Raw genomic sequence first — 15,553 nt, forward strand, 5'->3', positions numbered from 1 at the left:
TTAGAAGCAGGGTAACCGCGGCCGCACTTTACTGTATTGGCCTGTAAACTAGCAGTGGACACCAAGTTCCTCTTCCATTATTTTTTCCGTTCCAGCAGCTTCTTCCTGTGCCTCTTAGGCTTTCAGCTCAATTGGAACCTGTTCCAACTGGGACCATGATGCTATGAATGTATTTTCACTGCCTTCTAGGTTTCCTCCCACTTTATTTGAAATAGAATGTACCAGGGGTAGCTGGGTATATTTTCTGCTTCTTTTAAAAATAATGAAAATTGTTTAAAAAAAAAATGTCTTTTCTAGTTCTATGAAGTAGTCTCATGCTAGTTATTCTCCCAAAGTCCTGTTACATGTTTTTGTTTTTATTTTTATTTTCACTCTAATGCAAACTAGGGACAACAGGAAGCAAAAGAACTGCCCCATAAGGAACACAGATAAGCTCCAAAGGTTCCCTCTCTTTTCTTTCCCCCTGCCTGCCAATAAATTTGAAACTGTACAGGAATGCATCTCAAAAGAAACTTGCAAGTTATACTGCTTGTGGCATCAAAATCAATCAGATCACTACTATAAATTCTAGTGAAACAGAAAACTCTTTTCCTGTGAAAACAAACTTTAATAACATATACAAATTTAAACGTCACTAGAAGCTGCCGGTTGCATTAATATACTTTACAGTTTTAATTTTGCCACAGCTAGGATAATTTATAAAAATTTTGCGAATAAGAGATTTTTAATCATTATTATTTCTTATTCTATTCAGTGGAAAGTCAGAAATCGGACTGGATGCATTTTATATGTATCAGGCTGTGTGCAGAAGTACCGTGGCCCTTCTAAATGAACTATAATTGATAAATCTGTTAAGAGATATTTTCTCCTATGCTTCTAAAGGTAAATGGTGCAACAACTGAAAATCGAACTGTTACAGGATTAATCTTAAAGAAATACTTCTCTGGCATAACAAATTGGCAGTTAATTTCCTGTAAAGGGGGGGGGGGGACACCTTCATCCTTGATGATAAAGCAGTAGAACTAATATAAATAAAATGTTACTCATCAAACATTTATTCAATATTTCTGCCATGTAAATAGCCATATTGACATGAGATCTGATGATCAATGTAGGACTTTTTCTTTGTGTTACAAAACATTCTAGAAGAAGACAGCAGTGGAGCCTCACTAATGTGGACACTGTGTAGTAAGGCTCCTTAAATGTCATGTATTTTGCATAGACCATTTAGAGATGCAAAAGCACAATTGCAGATCCCATCCAAAATTTGGGAATTTCCAGATAGGCACATTTTTCCCATTCATAATATAAAATCACATTTACAGGGGTTCAGGAAAATTGTGGGCAATTCCCCAAATCTGACACTGTGTCTGATTTTTTTGAGCCAACTTTATGTTCTTGAGAATTGAATCTTTTATGTGCATCTCTTATACTGTCACTTTCCAGTTTTATCTGCGTCAGAGCTAACTAGCATCCTGTGCAATAAACGAAACTGGTGCCTCCTGGTCCCCCCACGCTCCACCTCCCCTCTATATCTCTCCTTTCCCACCCTTTGTCCAGCACCATTATCCCTGCTAAATACCTCTTTCTTTCCCTCTGCCCTCTTCTCCCTCTCTTCTCCTGCTCCCTTCTCAGAAGTCCACTCCTCTTTCTCTCTACACTTACCACCAACTGCTTGGCAGCAAACTCCTTTCTGTTTCTCCCTCTTCCCTCTCAGCAGACTGATCATTGTAGAAAGACGACAGAAGGGTCACTGTCTCCAGTCCCAAGTCCCTCTTCCTGACTGCCACCGGAGTCTATCCACTGGCAGTAGTTTACATGCTGGCTGCAGCAAAGAGCCCTTCCTGCTTCCGTTCAGCTTCAGCAGCAGTGGTGGCACAGAGCAGCTCTGCCTCCTGCATGTGACTCTGTCCACTGCTCCTGCCCTATGGATTGGCTTCTTCCTGAAGACTGATGCCAAAAACACCAGCAGGTTAGGGGTGCCAGCATGGTGGCACCTTCTCGGAAATGATAGCTGCACAGGTCGCACCCCCCCCCCCCCCCCCCCAAAAGCTGGCCCTGATCTACATTGTGTACAAGATCTGCGGCTGATTCTGTGTTCGTGCTATGTCCCGATATACAAGGAGACCCATGATTTGATACCCAAGGCTAGCGTCTGCTCCTCAGGCCAGCTGGAGTTGCAAAGGCAACATTCTCAGCTCTCAAAGGGGAGGACATTCCAGCCATCGTGTGATAGTGGCATTTAGAGGCCAGATTCAGGGTATACATGAACTGGCTACTGGAAGGAGCATGATCTGTGACCAGTGGCCTATGATTGTCACTGCACTGAGTAAGTTGGGCGGGGAGAGGATGATGGCATTAGAAAATCAGTTGTGAACAAAGGCAGTAGTCCAGTAGGGGCCATTATAATTCAACTGCAAGTCCATAGTAGCAGAGGTAACTGCTGGGCCAAAAAAAACCCCAAACCCCAAACTTTGGTCCCAGTGCTGTCCTCAGAACACAAGATCTAATGCTGTCATTGTAAGAGGCTAATAATTCTCCAAGATAAGTCTTGTTTAAAGCTGAAACCATAGTCATTGTATTTGGCAGTTCCTTCATTTTGAATATATGTGCAGTTTCTATTTGTTGCTCCTTGCTTCTGAAAATGTTTCCTGTTTCCTATGTTTTAATTTGTGTTCTAACTGATTAATTCATAGCATCTCGGTTAATGGCCATCATCTTGGCTGCCAAGAACAGAGCTGTGAGGTCTAATTTTTATGTGACGTGTATTCTGATACCTGTAGAGAAAGAAAACAGGCTGGAACATCTGTGATGTGCTGCTTATGTTTAATCTCTCTTTTTTGTATCATAGCAGAGGAACTGAGCTCGCTGTTTGAAAAAAAGAACTTCAGAATAAAGGCGTCAAACTCCGGGAAGCAGTCAATATTATCGGTGCGCCTTGAGCAGTGTCCACTGCAGCTGAACAACCCTTTTAACGAGTACTCGAAATTTGACGGCAAGGTAATTTTAATACAAACATAGATATGCTGCAAAACATAGAAACAAATACAGAAGCAGGCCAATGTTGAAAAGGAGGTTTAGGCGCCTAGAGCTCCCTAAATGAAAATTCTTCCTCGCTGAGCCCCTAAATCTAGGCACCTGTTTTTAAATCTGTATTTAGTTCTGTTCTTGGGAGATAATTTTTTAAGTATATTGCTATTTATTTATTTAGCATTTTTTATATACCGAGGTATAGCAGAGTTGCCTTCACTCCGGTTTACATACAGAACAACGTGTTACATTGAACGATGTTTGAAATTTAAAAATATCAAAAATTAACAATGATGAGCAAAGACATAACAAGGAAAATGAGTATAACAGGATAACACAGGGTGGAAACCCTGAGTAGGTGAACAGAGATATCTGGGAACATTGAAAAACAGAGGACATCTGCATCATGAAACAGGGAGATTGATTGAAGGAGAAATTGAAAGATAGCAGGCTATGTTAATATACTATAAGTTCATTGAGTGCAGTCTTTAAAAGATTGGCTGAGTAAATATCTGGTAAATATCCTTGATGTTATTCTCCAGCCTTCATAACTCCATGCAAAGGAGGGCAGCAGCAGCCTCATGCTAGCCAAAACTTTTGAATTTGTATCTTTTTTAATGAATATTTACAATATTCCTCCCACCATAACAAGCCATCCTCCATGTGTTGGGCTGAGATTACAAACAGTCATAACACAATCTGTCTCCTATGGTTTTCATATTCCCTATAATTTGTAGCGCTTCCCTCCCCCACTCTCAAATTCATGATAGTACAGTATCTTGCTGTAAGAATAAACATGAGTTAAGAACATAAGTTTTGCATTCTGAGTCAGACCAAAGGTCCATCAAACCCAGTATCCTGTTTCAGCAGTGGATAATCCAGGTCACTGGTACCTGGCAGGATCCCAAAAGGTCAATAGAGTCCATGCTGCTTATCCCAGGGATAAGCAGTGGATTCCCCCAAGCCTGCCTTAATGTTTTATGGACTTTTCTTTCAAGAACTTGTCCAAACCGTTTTTAAACCCAGGTACTAATAGCTTTTACCACATCCTCTGGCAGTGAATTCCAGAACTTTATAATGCATTGGGTAAAAATAATATTTTCTCCTAATTGTTTAAAATGTACTATCTAGTAATTTCTTTGCATGTCCCCTCCACTCATTATTTTATAGACCTTAGCCATCACTTCTACAAGATAGAGTCCTAACCTCTTCAGTCTTTCCTCATAGGGGAATTGTTCCATCCCCTTTATCATTTTCATTGCCCTTCTCTATACCTTTTCTAATTCTGCTATATCTTTTTTGAGATGCGGTGACCAAAATTGCACAAAGTACTCAAGGTATGATCGCACCATGGAGCAATACAGAGGTATTATGATATTCTGTTTTTTTCTCTATTCCTTTCCTAATAAATCCTAGCATTCTATTTCCTTTCTTGGCCACCACTGCACACTGAGCAGAGGATTTCAACATATTATTCATGATGATGCCTCGATCCTTTTCCTTGGTGGTGACTCCTAATGCGGAACCTTGCATTTTTAGCTATAATTTGGGTTACTCTTCCCTATGTGCATTATTTTGCATTTGACCACTCACTAATTTTCATCTGCCATCTAGATGCACAGTCTCACAAAGTCCTCTTGAGGTTTCTCACAGTTCTCTTGTGATATAACAACTTTGAATAATTTTTTATCAGCAAATTTGATCACCTCAATTGTTCTCATTTCTAAGTCATTTATAAAAAAAATGGTTCCAGTACAGATCCTGGTGATCTCCACTATTCACCTTTCTTCATTGAGAAAACTAATCATTTAGCCCTGCTCTCTGTTTTCTGTCTTTTAACCAGTTCCCAAGCCTCAATAGAACATTGACTCCTATTCCATGACTTTTGAATTTCTTCAGGAGTCTCACATGAGATACTTTGGCAGATGCTTTCTGAAAATTCAGTTATACTATATCAGTTGGCTCACCTTTATCCATATGTTTATTCATATCTTCAAAAAAATGCAGCAGATTGGTGAGACAAACTTCCTTGGCTAAATGCATGTTGGCTTTATCCCATTAAACTATGATTATCTATATGTTCAGTAATTTTGTTCTTAATAATAGTTTCTATCTTTTTGTCTGGCACTGATGTTGGGCTTACCGGTCTGTAGTTTTCTGGATCCACCCCTAGAACCTGTCTTAAAAATTGGTGTAACATTGACCACCCTCCAATCTTCAGGTACCATAGCTAATTTTAATGATAGTTTACAAATTAGTAATAGTAGGTCTGCAATTTCATTTTTTAGTTCTTTCAGCATCTGGGATGTATACCATTTGGGCCAGGTGATTAGCTACTTTTTAGTTTGTCAATTTGCCTTAGTACATCTTCCAGATTCACTGAGATTTGTTTCAGCTCCTCTGAATCACCTTTAAATATCATTTCTGGCATGGGTATCTCCCTTACATCTTCCTCAGTAAAGACCAAAGCAAAGAATTCATTCAGAGTCTCTGCTATGGCCTTGACTTTCCTTGGTGCCCTTTTTACCCCTTAAGCTAGAGTAATGGAACAGAGAGAAATAAAATGGAGCAGAGAGAAATAAAATGGAAAGTCTTTATTGTGTAAGATGAACCTTTTATCCTTCCTACTTTTTTGTCTTTTTTTTGCTTTTTCTCCCCAGTAGTCTTTGTCACTTCCCCCCTTCCTAGGGCGCATGCCTGATGCAACTTAACCTTCTCCTGCCCAAGGACTGAAGGGAAGAAGGTCTTCCTCCAGGGCATACTCTCAGTTCTGCTTGATGCTCAACCCCATTTTGCATGTACGTTTATGCAAACTAGGGATGGGCGGCATTGGGACTTAGTTTTCACATTTTAAAAAGTATGTACACGAGTTAATAATCCACACAAGTTATGGAGCAGGCGTAACTTTCTGCAGGTGAGTTTGTTCACGTACTAGGGCACTTATCCAGGAATTTCCAAAGCAGGCTTAACCTCCAACACGCATGGTGATAAACTCACCCTCAACGGGGAGGGGGGCAATTTTCATATTCTCCGCATTGCCACAAAGCCCGCCAGTACATTTGGCCGTCGGAATTTGCACCGGTTTTCAAAGAGAAAAAAAAGTACTTTTGCCTCAAAACTTGCCCCATGGACAAAATACCTACAGAAGCTTGCACCTGCTTTTTTTTTTTGTGCGCATGCATTTTTTGAGGGAAAATAAACATGCGTTGGGTTGAATGTGCAGTCTGCTTGCAGTGTTAACCTCCGCCTGAAGAGCCGCTTCTTAATGCAGCTCTAAAGTTCATGCTGGTGGAATACTGCAGTCTTTTACCGCCTTGAGGGAAGCACCATTTGCAGGCAGTCTATTTTCATGCATAAATTACTATTGAAATGCATACATGGTTTTGAAAGTTCTCTTCCCCAAACACAATTCTTCATGCTTTTTATCCATTTGGTACTTGGATAGAAGATAATTAGAGTAATGACAATGTAAATGATCTTTGTGCTACATGCAGCTGGTGGCATAGTAGAGCTGAGTTCAAGGGTATTTCTGATGTTCTGACGTATCCATTAGGAAATCGGAAGCTGCCATCTATATCCATCCTTGGTGCTAAGAATTAAGGCAGATCGCTGGGATGTTCTATTTTTGAGGCTTATAATGTTGTCTGGATTTAAATGAAATCTCGAGCTGCATTGATGCTCTTGCTCTGTATTGCTTTAAAATAAAACAAAAACAGTCTACTGTAAGTTACTTTTATTCTTAGTCCTCAAGCAATTGTGTACTCTGATATGTATATATCCCCAAATGTATTGTAGAATACCAAGACCATAAATATTTTTCTCCGAGTAGCAGGATGTCTCAGATTTCCAGAAAGATTCACTGCTGGGTTAAGTTAAGTTCTTTGGTGGTAGTTTTCAGAGTTGTTCTTATAAAATTTAGCATATACCCGCATAAATAGCCTATACTCGTGCAATCCATGTATTTTTAAATAGGTGGGAAAAGCATGTGTGTTCAGTGCGTTGAAATACTCTCAATGCATTGCATGTATTCGCGTGTATGTTGCGGGGGAGAGGTACCTGTATTTTACAGCACGTGCTTATATGCAGCCCTACAGACTTGTTTGAAAGTTATCCCCTTTGTTGTCATCAGCAGAAAACTGTTAGTTTGGTGGGCTGAATTTGTGGTTATTGTTTAGTTTCCAGGGCACTGATGCATATTGTGAAAGCCAGTCTTATAAGTCAGAGCTCCCTGTTTTCTGCATCAACAGTTAGAGTTTAAGTTCTGCAGTAACATTTGCATAGATTTTCATATTAAACAATGTATACTTTTTATTTTGCTTTATATAAGTAAAGTCATTTTTTGATCTTTCTTTTTTGTCTGAGTAATTTATTTTGGACCCAAGGGATGGAGCTGAAATGGAATTTTTGATTTTAAAAAGTATGACTGTAACTTTTAAACAGGTGCGCAGGTGCACATGTGCGCGCGTTTGCCAGCTCACATCCAGAGACAAGTCCATTTTATAACATACACGCGTATATGTGCGCATGTTATAAAATAGCCTGGACGTGCTACATATGCACACAATTTTAAATTGACTCATGCATGTGCTCGCAGATGCCACTTCTGACGCATTAGTGGGGGAATTCTATAAGGGATGCACAATGACTCCATTTGTCATTTTCCTAGTTTGTTCCCAGTTCATCCAGTTAAGGGTAGGACTTCCAAGCCTCCCCCTAATTTAATAGCCACCCTTTTCCCTGTTAGCCCCGACCCTTAAAACCCCACTGACTAGCCTAGATTTTTTATTTTAATACTTACACACCATCCATAGCAGAAGTAAATTCATGCGGTGTGGGACCCTGGCGCGCACAAAGACGCGTAACTACCTGCACACTTCTTGGCCAGGTCCCAACATGCCTATGCCTCGCCCAGATCACACCCATTCTCTGTCCCTTTTTGAATCTTTTCACTTGTGCGCCCGGTGGATTTGCCTATATGCGCTTAAGTTTACCCACTCAAAGTATATCTTGGATAGAGCAGATGTAACTCTGTATGAGTTAATTCATGCATGTACTATTCTGATTATCCATGAATTTTCAAAGCGAACCTATGCTCATAAGATTGTTTAGAAGATTTGGGTAAAAGGCTTCCAGTTATAAAATTACCCTCTCTCTCTATCCTTCCCTGTTTTTAAACCCTGGCTTAAGTTTCCCATGCACAAGTCACTTCTAACAAGCCAGGACCTCATGAGAATTGAAGTACTTGCCTTCTTTATTTCTTAAATATTTGTGTGCCAAGAAACATACTTGGCAAGGAAATTATTCACTGTGCAATGTTGTAAGAAAAACAGAAAAAAAAATCACCAATAAATTCTATCAAGAATAAAGGAAAAAATATCATCAAGCTCACTGTAAAAAAAAATAAAATAAAAAATAAAGCACAGAGGAATCTGAACTGTAACAAACAATAAATGGAAAAAAGAACAAATATAGATTGTAGGCTGACATTGCCAAAACATTCAGAGCTAGGCACTGGATAAATTATGCCATTAAGTATCCCATTATGTATCAAGCTGGCACTTTCCCTTCTCCACCTCCCCCCAAAGGACAAGAAAACATTTTATTTATGTGTGTGTATTTTTCTCCGAGGACAAGCAGGATGGTAGTCCTCACACATGGGTGAAATCATCGGATAGATCCTGGCACAGAACTTTGATATCAAAGAAGCTAGAACTTTCAAACATGCCCTACTATGCATGTGCATCAACCGGACTCCTAGGCAGAGACCCTCAGTCTCTCTTTTTTTTTTCCTGCAGAGCTGTGTGGTCGGGGGAGCGGTGTGTAGCACAGTATTAGCTTTGCTTTCTCCTCACAGTTTTTTGTAAGTGATTTTTTTGTTCTAGAACGGCAGCGGTTTTCTTTCCTTTACCTGACAGTAGTTTTATTTCTTTTCCTTTTTCTTCTTCTTCTTTCCTCTATCTGCCAGCTGCATGGCGGGCCTTAGTTGCTGTGCAATCTAACGGTGTCTATTTCTGTCCCTTATTAAAAAAAAAAATTAGTTTAGTATCTGTATCATCTCTTTGCTCTGTCTTTTTTTGTACCTTTGTCAGGTGCTGGCAGTTCTGACTGAATGTACTCTGCTGAGCCTGGGGACTCGCCTGAGTTCTATCCAGGCAGGAGTTCCATGTCATTTCACCGATCACTTGGCATCGATGGAGGTTTCACAGTGCAGAGATCGAGGACCTCACTCTTCCTGTGGGGGGAGAACTCATCCTCCCCACATTCAAAGGAACTAGTCTCCATGGGCAGGAGCCCTGATGACATCGCTTCCCTTCGTGCTTGCCGTACAATGCAGTCTCCTTGTGAGAGAGGGTGAACAGGAGCCTGGGCAAACAGCTTGTTGCCGCACCTTCAGTGCCATGCCCAGTAATAGTTGCCCGTGCACATCTGTGACCAGCACATCATTGATCTGACGCATCAATGTCAGGGCCACGTCGGGGACTAGGACTGCCATTGAGTGCCATGGTCACTCATGATGCCGTCGATATGCCGGGGTGCCCTCAATACCATCGGGTTGTGTGACCATCCTCAATGCCATTGGAGCTGCCCTCGGTGCTGATGCCCTCGATCCCATCGAGGTGCATGAGTGGCTGCCCTTGATGCCGTGGCAGCCCTCGATCCCGTCAAGGTGCATAGCCTTGATGCCGCGGCCGTCCTTGATGCCATGGCCGCCCATGGGGCCATCACGGTGCGTGGCCTCAATGCTATTGTGGTACACAGCTGCCCTGATGCCAATGAGGTGCAGGACCACCATGGAGGCCATCGAGCGTGTTAGCCCCCAATACCTTTTGTTGCCGTTCTCGACAATGTCGAGCACCACAAATGAGGCACTGGGATTGCCATTGAATGCCCTGGTCAACCGCCGGGGCACTCAAGCCCTTGAGTGCCACTGAAGTCCTCGAGCAACAGGGATTTCGACCTTACACGGATCGAGCGCCAGGGTCGCCATTTACTCAAGGCACCCTGGTAAGCCAAGGCATCCAGGCGCAGTGTTCTGGTGCCCTCAAGGCTCCTTAGTGTCCCAATGGGATACTGAGGGGCATTATGCTGTCCCATTACTAGCCTACGGCTAGTGAGCACCATGGATGCCAATGATCTCAGGGGCTCTGAGCTGCTGGGATCGGGGGGCATTGGAGGCCCCACCTGGATTCGTGCATCATCGGTGTTAATAAGTGCTAGTGAGGCTATCGTCAGCCATAGCCTCTGGCAAGGGATGCCATCAAGCTCGCAGTATCAACATTCTCTGACAGGTAGGTGAGTCGAGGGGAACAGTCGATTTTGCTGGCAGTCATCTGTTCCTCTGGGCACCGATGAGGTGTGTTGAGGCCATGTCGAGGCTGCAGGAAGGACACAAGGAAGCAGACCGCTGGACTGCCGGGGTAAGCACAAGTTGCTAGGATGCATAACAACTCCAAACGAATAACTCACTGCCGATTCCAGTAGGGAGTTACCCACCAAGATGGAGCGCTCAGCCTGCTTGGAACAGCTGAAACAGAGCGAATTCCACAGGGAAGAAATCCAGAAACACTCCTCTAAAAGATGGGAAGACAGGGTACCAGAAGTGCAAACCCCTGTTGAACAGGATTTCTTTACCAGCCTGGAAATTCTAAGGGTACCAATGCAGGGCAAGGGCAATCTCAGAACAGATTCTCCGAACCTGGCTCAGGTATTAATACCTCAGCCATGATAACATATACTTCCCCCCAGGGAAGCATGCGGTCCAGTAAATGTAACAATTTTTGCATGAACTAGGATTCCTCTGTTCACAGACAGGGTTATCCCCAAAATGGGGAAGAATAGCTTGCAAGCCACTGCAACCAAAGAGCAGCACTTCTGTTGCAGGGTTCTTCCTCCCCCAACTCCCTCAGCCACGAATATGGCAATAGGTTGAAAGGCATACTCGCCAATTAGATGGATTAGAACCCTCACTGAGGTACAGTCCTGCAGGCAAGAATGACTTTCAATAGTGGACCTTAACTAAAAATGCCCATTGAGCTCAGCAGGTATCAAAGATGACTTCTGGATGGGAGAAACCCCTAATCTTCACTGGGGAGCTACTCTGGAAAGGCTTCCTTGTGAAATAGATCTGCTGTGCCTTAGGACAACCTAAGGAGAGCGCTACCACTTGACCAGCTCTCGTATCCCACGAGTAACTGAGAGTAACCACCAGTCAGAAGCAGTGACATGCCTTCTCAGGTAAACGAAGAACAAGGGACACCCCTTGCAGGGGTGAACAACCATGCTTTCTGGAATTGCCTTGGAACCCAGTCAAATCCCCCCTTCCTGAAGAGACAGGAAAGCAATGGGAATCGGGGCCTTCCGATCCCGAAAAACCAGTCAACTCTCCAATTGAGAGTTGAGACACAATCACTGCTCACCAAGGTTCAGAAGCGACCAATCTGCCTCTGGCAGCCACCCTCAGATGGGGAAGGCCACCATAGTAATCAACGAAGGAGCCCCAGCAAAAATGGTCAAATGACTGCCGCTGCAGTCCCCCAGCCCTGGTCTTCAAGGAGATGCACAGATTCAAAGAATCGAGGCTATAGTTCAGGAATAAACCTGCCTGGGACAGAGCCCCAGAGGCTTCCCCAGAAAAGGGATTTGTGATATGGAAGGGGTTGAAAGACATATTCCTCTTCTGAGGAAGGAGAAGATTCCAACACTACCCTCCTGGTGTGTTCGATCAGAAACGCAATCCTATGTCAGTTCTGTGGCTGTGGCGCAGAACCTGTTGTGCTCGCCATGAGGAAAACACATACACACACACACCATTACAGTAGAGGGCAACTGGAAAATAAAGCCTCCCACTGTAAAAGCATGCTGACCAGTACTCATAAACTGCTATCCCATCCTATGGATGGTGGCACACCTATGACCCCACTCGCTATGCTTCTGGGTAGAATCCCATGGCACAGCATGGACCAAGCACCACTTGCTAGAGTCTTTGGCTGCGCACTGCCAAAAGGCAAATCACAGAGTGTATGATGGCGCTTTGCTCGCCAGTGCTCCACAGTACTTTATGGACTGAGGGACTCTGCCTAGGGGGCAGGGTGATGACTACAGCTGCACATGCTCAGTAGGGCATGTCTGAAAGTTTTAGATTCTTTGAGATCAAAGTTCGGTGCCAGGCGTCACTCGTATCCTGCTGTCCTCTCTGAACACCTGTTACAGGAAAGCATCTCTGCTATTTATGTATTATTCAGATTTATTACCTACATTTTTGAATATGAAATTCACCCAAAGCAGGGTACAACACATTAAAATAGCAGCATACTTTAAACAGAAATAACTGTCCATTTGATGATTTTTGAAAAATCTTTCAAGTATGAGATGGGTCCAAAAAGAAAAAAATGAATTGACCACCAGATACATTATAAAGACAAGGCTCAGATGCAGAGGATAAATGGGCACCTTGTCCAGATTGGAGTGGCAGGTTGCAGGGCTGCACACTTACGACAAGACTGAAGGGGTGGTGGTGTCCCGGAGTTGGGAGTGGCATTGCGTCACGCTGCAGTTCACCATCACGGCGACAGCGCTCTGGTGTGACTCCACAGCATTGATGCTGTCGAGCATGTTGTTGCAACCGTCCCTTCCCGATGGCTTCACTCCGCCTACCTTTCTTTCCTTGCACCTCCTCTCGCTATGGATGGACGCCTGGCTGCCGCGACGTCTGCCTGCCGTCCTCTCCAGCGTCCCCGGACCGGCTTGGGTGCTGCCTCCCGCCATGCTCCACTGGTACCTTAGGGTATGCGCGCCGTGCGGCCCTCACTCTTATTTCCTACTTGGCGCGAACCTCAGGGGCGTCCCCCTGTGATGATGTCACGCTGCCCGGATATTTAAAGCCTTTTTGCTAGCCTTTGAGTTAGCAAGGGTGATTCTTATGGATGGGATTTGCTCTCCGTACCCAGCTACTCTGCCTCTCCAATTTCCATTGGACTCTTAACGCTAACGGGCTACCCGCTCCTCGGGGGCCTCACTAGCTTTTCAGGTCGTTATCAGGAAACCGGTACTCGCTCCTCAGGGGCCCATGTTCCCTGACTCACTGCCTGCTCCTACCTTCTCTTCTGCCTGGAAGGATTCGCTATCTTCAACACCAGTGAGTACTACCATCTTCACCTCAGAGCTGTTCCCTGGAACCAGGTACTTGCTCCTCGAGGGCCTGCCTCTGTTCCAGCCCAAGTGCCATCTCCTACGTGGAACCGCTGTGTGAGTACATTACCTTCAGGCTCTCAGGGATCAGGTACTCACTCCTCGAGGGCCTGCTCTCCCTATCCTGGGGTTCTCCATACTGGGGCTTTGTGCATATTCCACTGTACTCATTATTCTCAGTTCTTTCCACTGCAGCACTGCTACCGGAGGAGTCGCTGTTCCAGCGCCTGAGGGATACTAGCCCAGCCGGGCTACTTCTGCTGCTCACCACTGCCACGTCTGGTGGCTTCACCACATTGTCTAATAAAAGATCAATCTCTATGTTTGTGTGTCCTAAGCTGAGCCTGACCTGTGGCCCCTCACGGGACTCCCCCCCGTGGGTGTGGTCAGCTGCCACAGTGTCCAAGGGTCCACCCAAACCTCACTAATTATAACACATGTCCACTGGCTGGGCTGAAGGGGGAGACCCTTGGTGGAGGTCGTGGAGTCCAGGAAATGGGCAGGATGGAAGGCGGTGCGAAGGAGATCAGGGTGGGCTAATGGGTGCTGTTGTAATACCAGTTGGGCAATTTGAAGCCGGAGGAGGGTGGGCGGATTAGGGGCGGTGCTTGGCAGCACAAGGAGCTTGACCTGGGACGCTGCCTGAGAGGCCGTCTCTTTGTTCCTGGCTCCCTGCGCTGCTGCTGTCTGCCCGCTTATTGGGTTAATTTTAATAAAGAGAAATATACATTTAATTCAGCAAGGCTTGGGCTTCGATTGGTTGTGACTAGGCATTTAAAAAGAAAAATAAATCGGATTGCAAAGAAGCATACACACAATATGTGGTCCTTTCTTGCACACACACACAAAAAAAATAAACATATATATAAAATATAGAGTTTCACTTGATTGGCTCTGCTAATACAAGGTGCAGGAGTTAGAGCAACCATGCCGTTCACATCCAAGTTGTTGGCCCCCGTCAGTCATTCATGCTATCGGGAGTGGGTTGTTGGGGCAGCTCCACGTGCTGAGGAGTCAGCAAGTGCACTGCTCATTGCTCCTCGTGGCGGAAGCAGACTGGGCAGGTCAAGGGTTCTGCACCCCTGCTAAAAGCATGCATGAGGGGAGTGCAGCATATGGCTGGAGGCACAATAGGGGGAGTAGGACATAGGCTGCGTGGGGAGATGGACCCTGTGGGTGATTGCAACAACAAGTCCAGCAATTGGCTCTCTAGTCTTTGGCATGAGCGCCATAAAAGTCGGGGCCCAGCGTTGGATGTCATCTGAATACAATTCCCATTTTTTTGCCTCTGCTGAAGTGGAGAGCAATGTTACAGTTGTGTCAAAAACATCAAGGCTAATTGGATAAGGGTAGTAATCCCCATGTCTTCTGTTAAGGGTAGAAACTGCCAATTTGTGCAGGTTACCCCCATGTATTCTTTTCTTCATTTCCAACCTCAAGCCTTAGGGAACTGCAGTATTTATCCAATGCCCTTTTGAATTTGTTTACTATTTTCTTTCTCACCATTTCTTCCAAAAGGGCATTCCGGGCATCCTTTACCCTTTCTGTGAAGAAATATTTCCTGATGTTGGTTCTGTTGTCCCCCTCCCCCTAGAGTTTCATTTCATGACCCCTAGTTCTGCAATTTCCTTTCCAACAGAAAAAGTTTGAAGTTCGTGCATCATTAAAACCTTTCAGGTATCTGAAGGTCTGTATCACATCTCCCCTGCATCTCCTCTCTTCCAGGATATACACATTTAGATCCTTCAGCCTCTCCTCATAAGTCTTCCAATACAAATCCCACACCAGTTTGGTCGCCTTTCTCTGGACCGCCTCTATTCTTTTTGAGATACGGGCTCCAGAACTGAACACAGTACTCCAAGTGAGACCTGTACAAGGGTATTATCGTCTCTCTTTTTTTTTTCTTACTAGTTATTCCTCTCTCTTTGCAGCACAGCATTCTTCTGGCTTTAGCTATAACCTTGTCACATTGCTTTGCTTCCTTCAGATCACCAGACATTATTACCCCAAGGTCCCTCCCCCAGTCGGTGCACATTAGTCTTTCATCCCCCATCACATACAGTTCTTTTGGATTACAGGATTTCTTAAATCACTTTACACTCTTTCTACTTCTTCAGGTGTGTCCACTCTGTTGCAGATCTTAGTATCATCCACAAATAGACAAACTTTACCTTCTATACCTTCTGCAATGTCGCTCCACTTAACACTGTTGTCTCTTCAGAGTAAGTTTCATTTACCATTATATTCTGCCTCCTGTCAGTCAACTAGTTTGTAATCCACTCTACCACCTTGGCGCCAACTCCAGTGAATTGGTGTCTGTGGCCAGCGTCAGGCA

General features: G+C 44.2%; 1 protein-coding gene across 3 annotated transcripts in view; it reads left to right on the plus strand.

Moving 5' to 3' along the window:
* The window catches only part of MAPKAP1 (MAPK associated protein 1), a 441,680-nt gene that overhangs the window by 28,678 nt on the left and 397,449 nt on the right, over positions 1-15,553 (plus strand). For all 3 annotated transcript variants that reach the window (XM_029611492.1, XM_029611493.1, XM_029611495.1), the window contains one exon: positions 2,852-3,000. In XM_029611492.1, coding sequence (XP_029467352.1) covers positions 2,852-3,000 — 149 coding nt within the window. The remainder of the gene's footprint in view (positions 1-2,851; positions 3,001-15,553) is intronic.

Source organism: Rhinatrema bivittatum, chromosome 8 (assembly GCF_901001135.1).
Source record: "Rhinatrema bivittatum chromosome 8, aRhiBiv1.1, whole genome shotgun sequence".
Classification (NCBI taxonomy): domain Eukaryota; kingdom Metazoa; phylum Chordata; class Amphibia; order Gymnophiona; family Rhinatrematidae; genus Rhinatrema; species Rhinatrema bivittatum.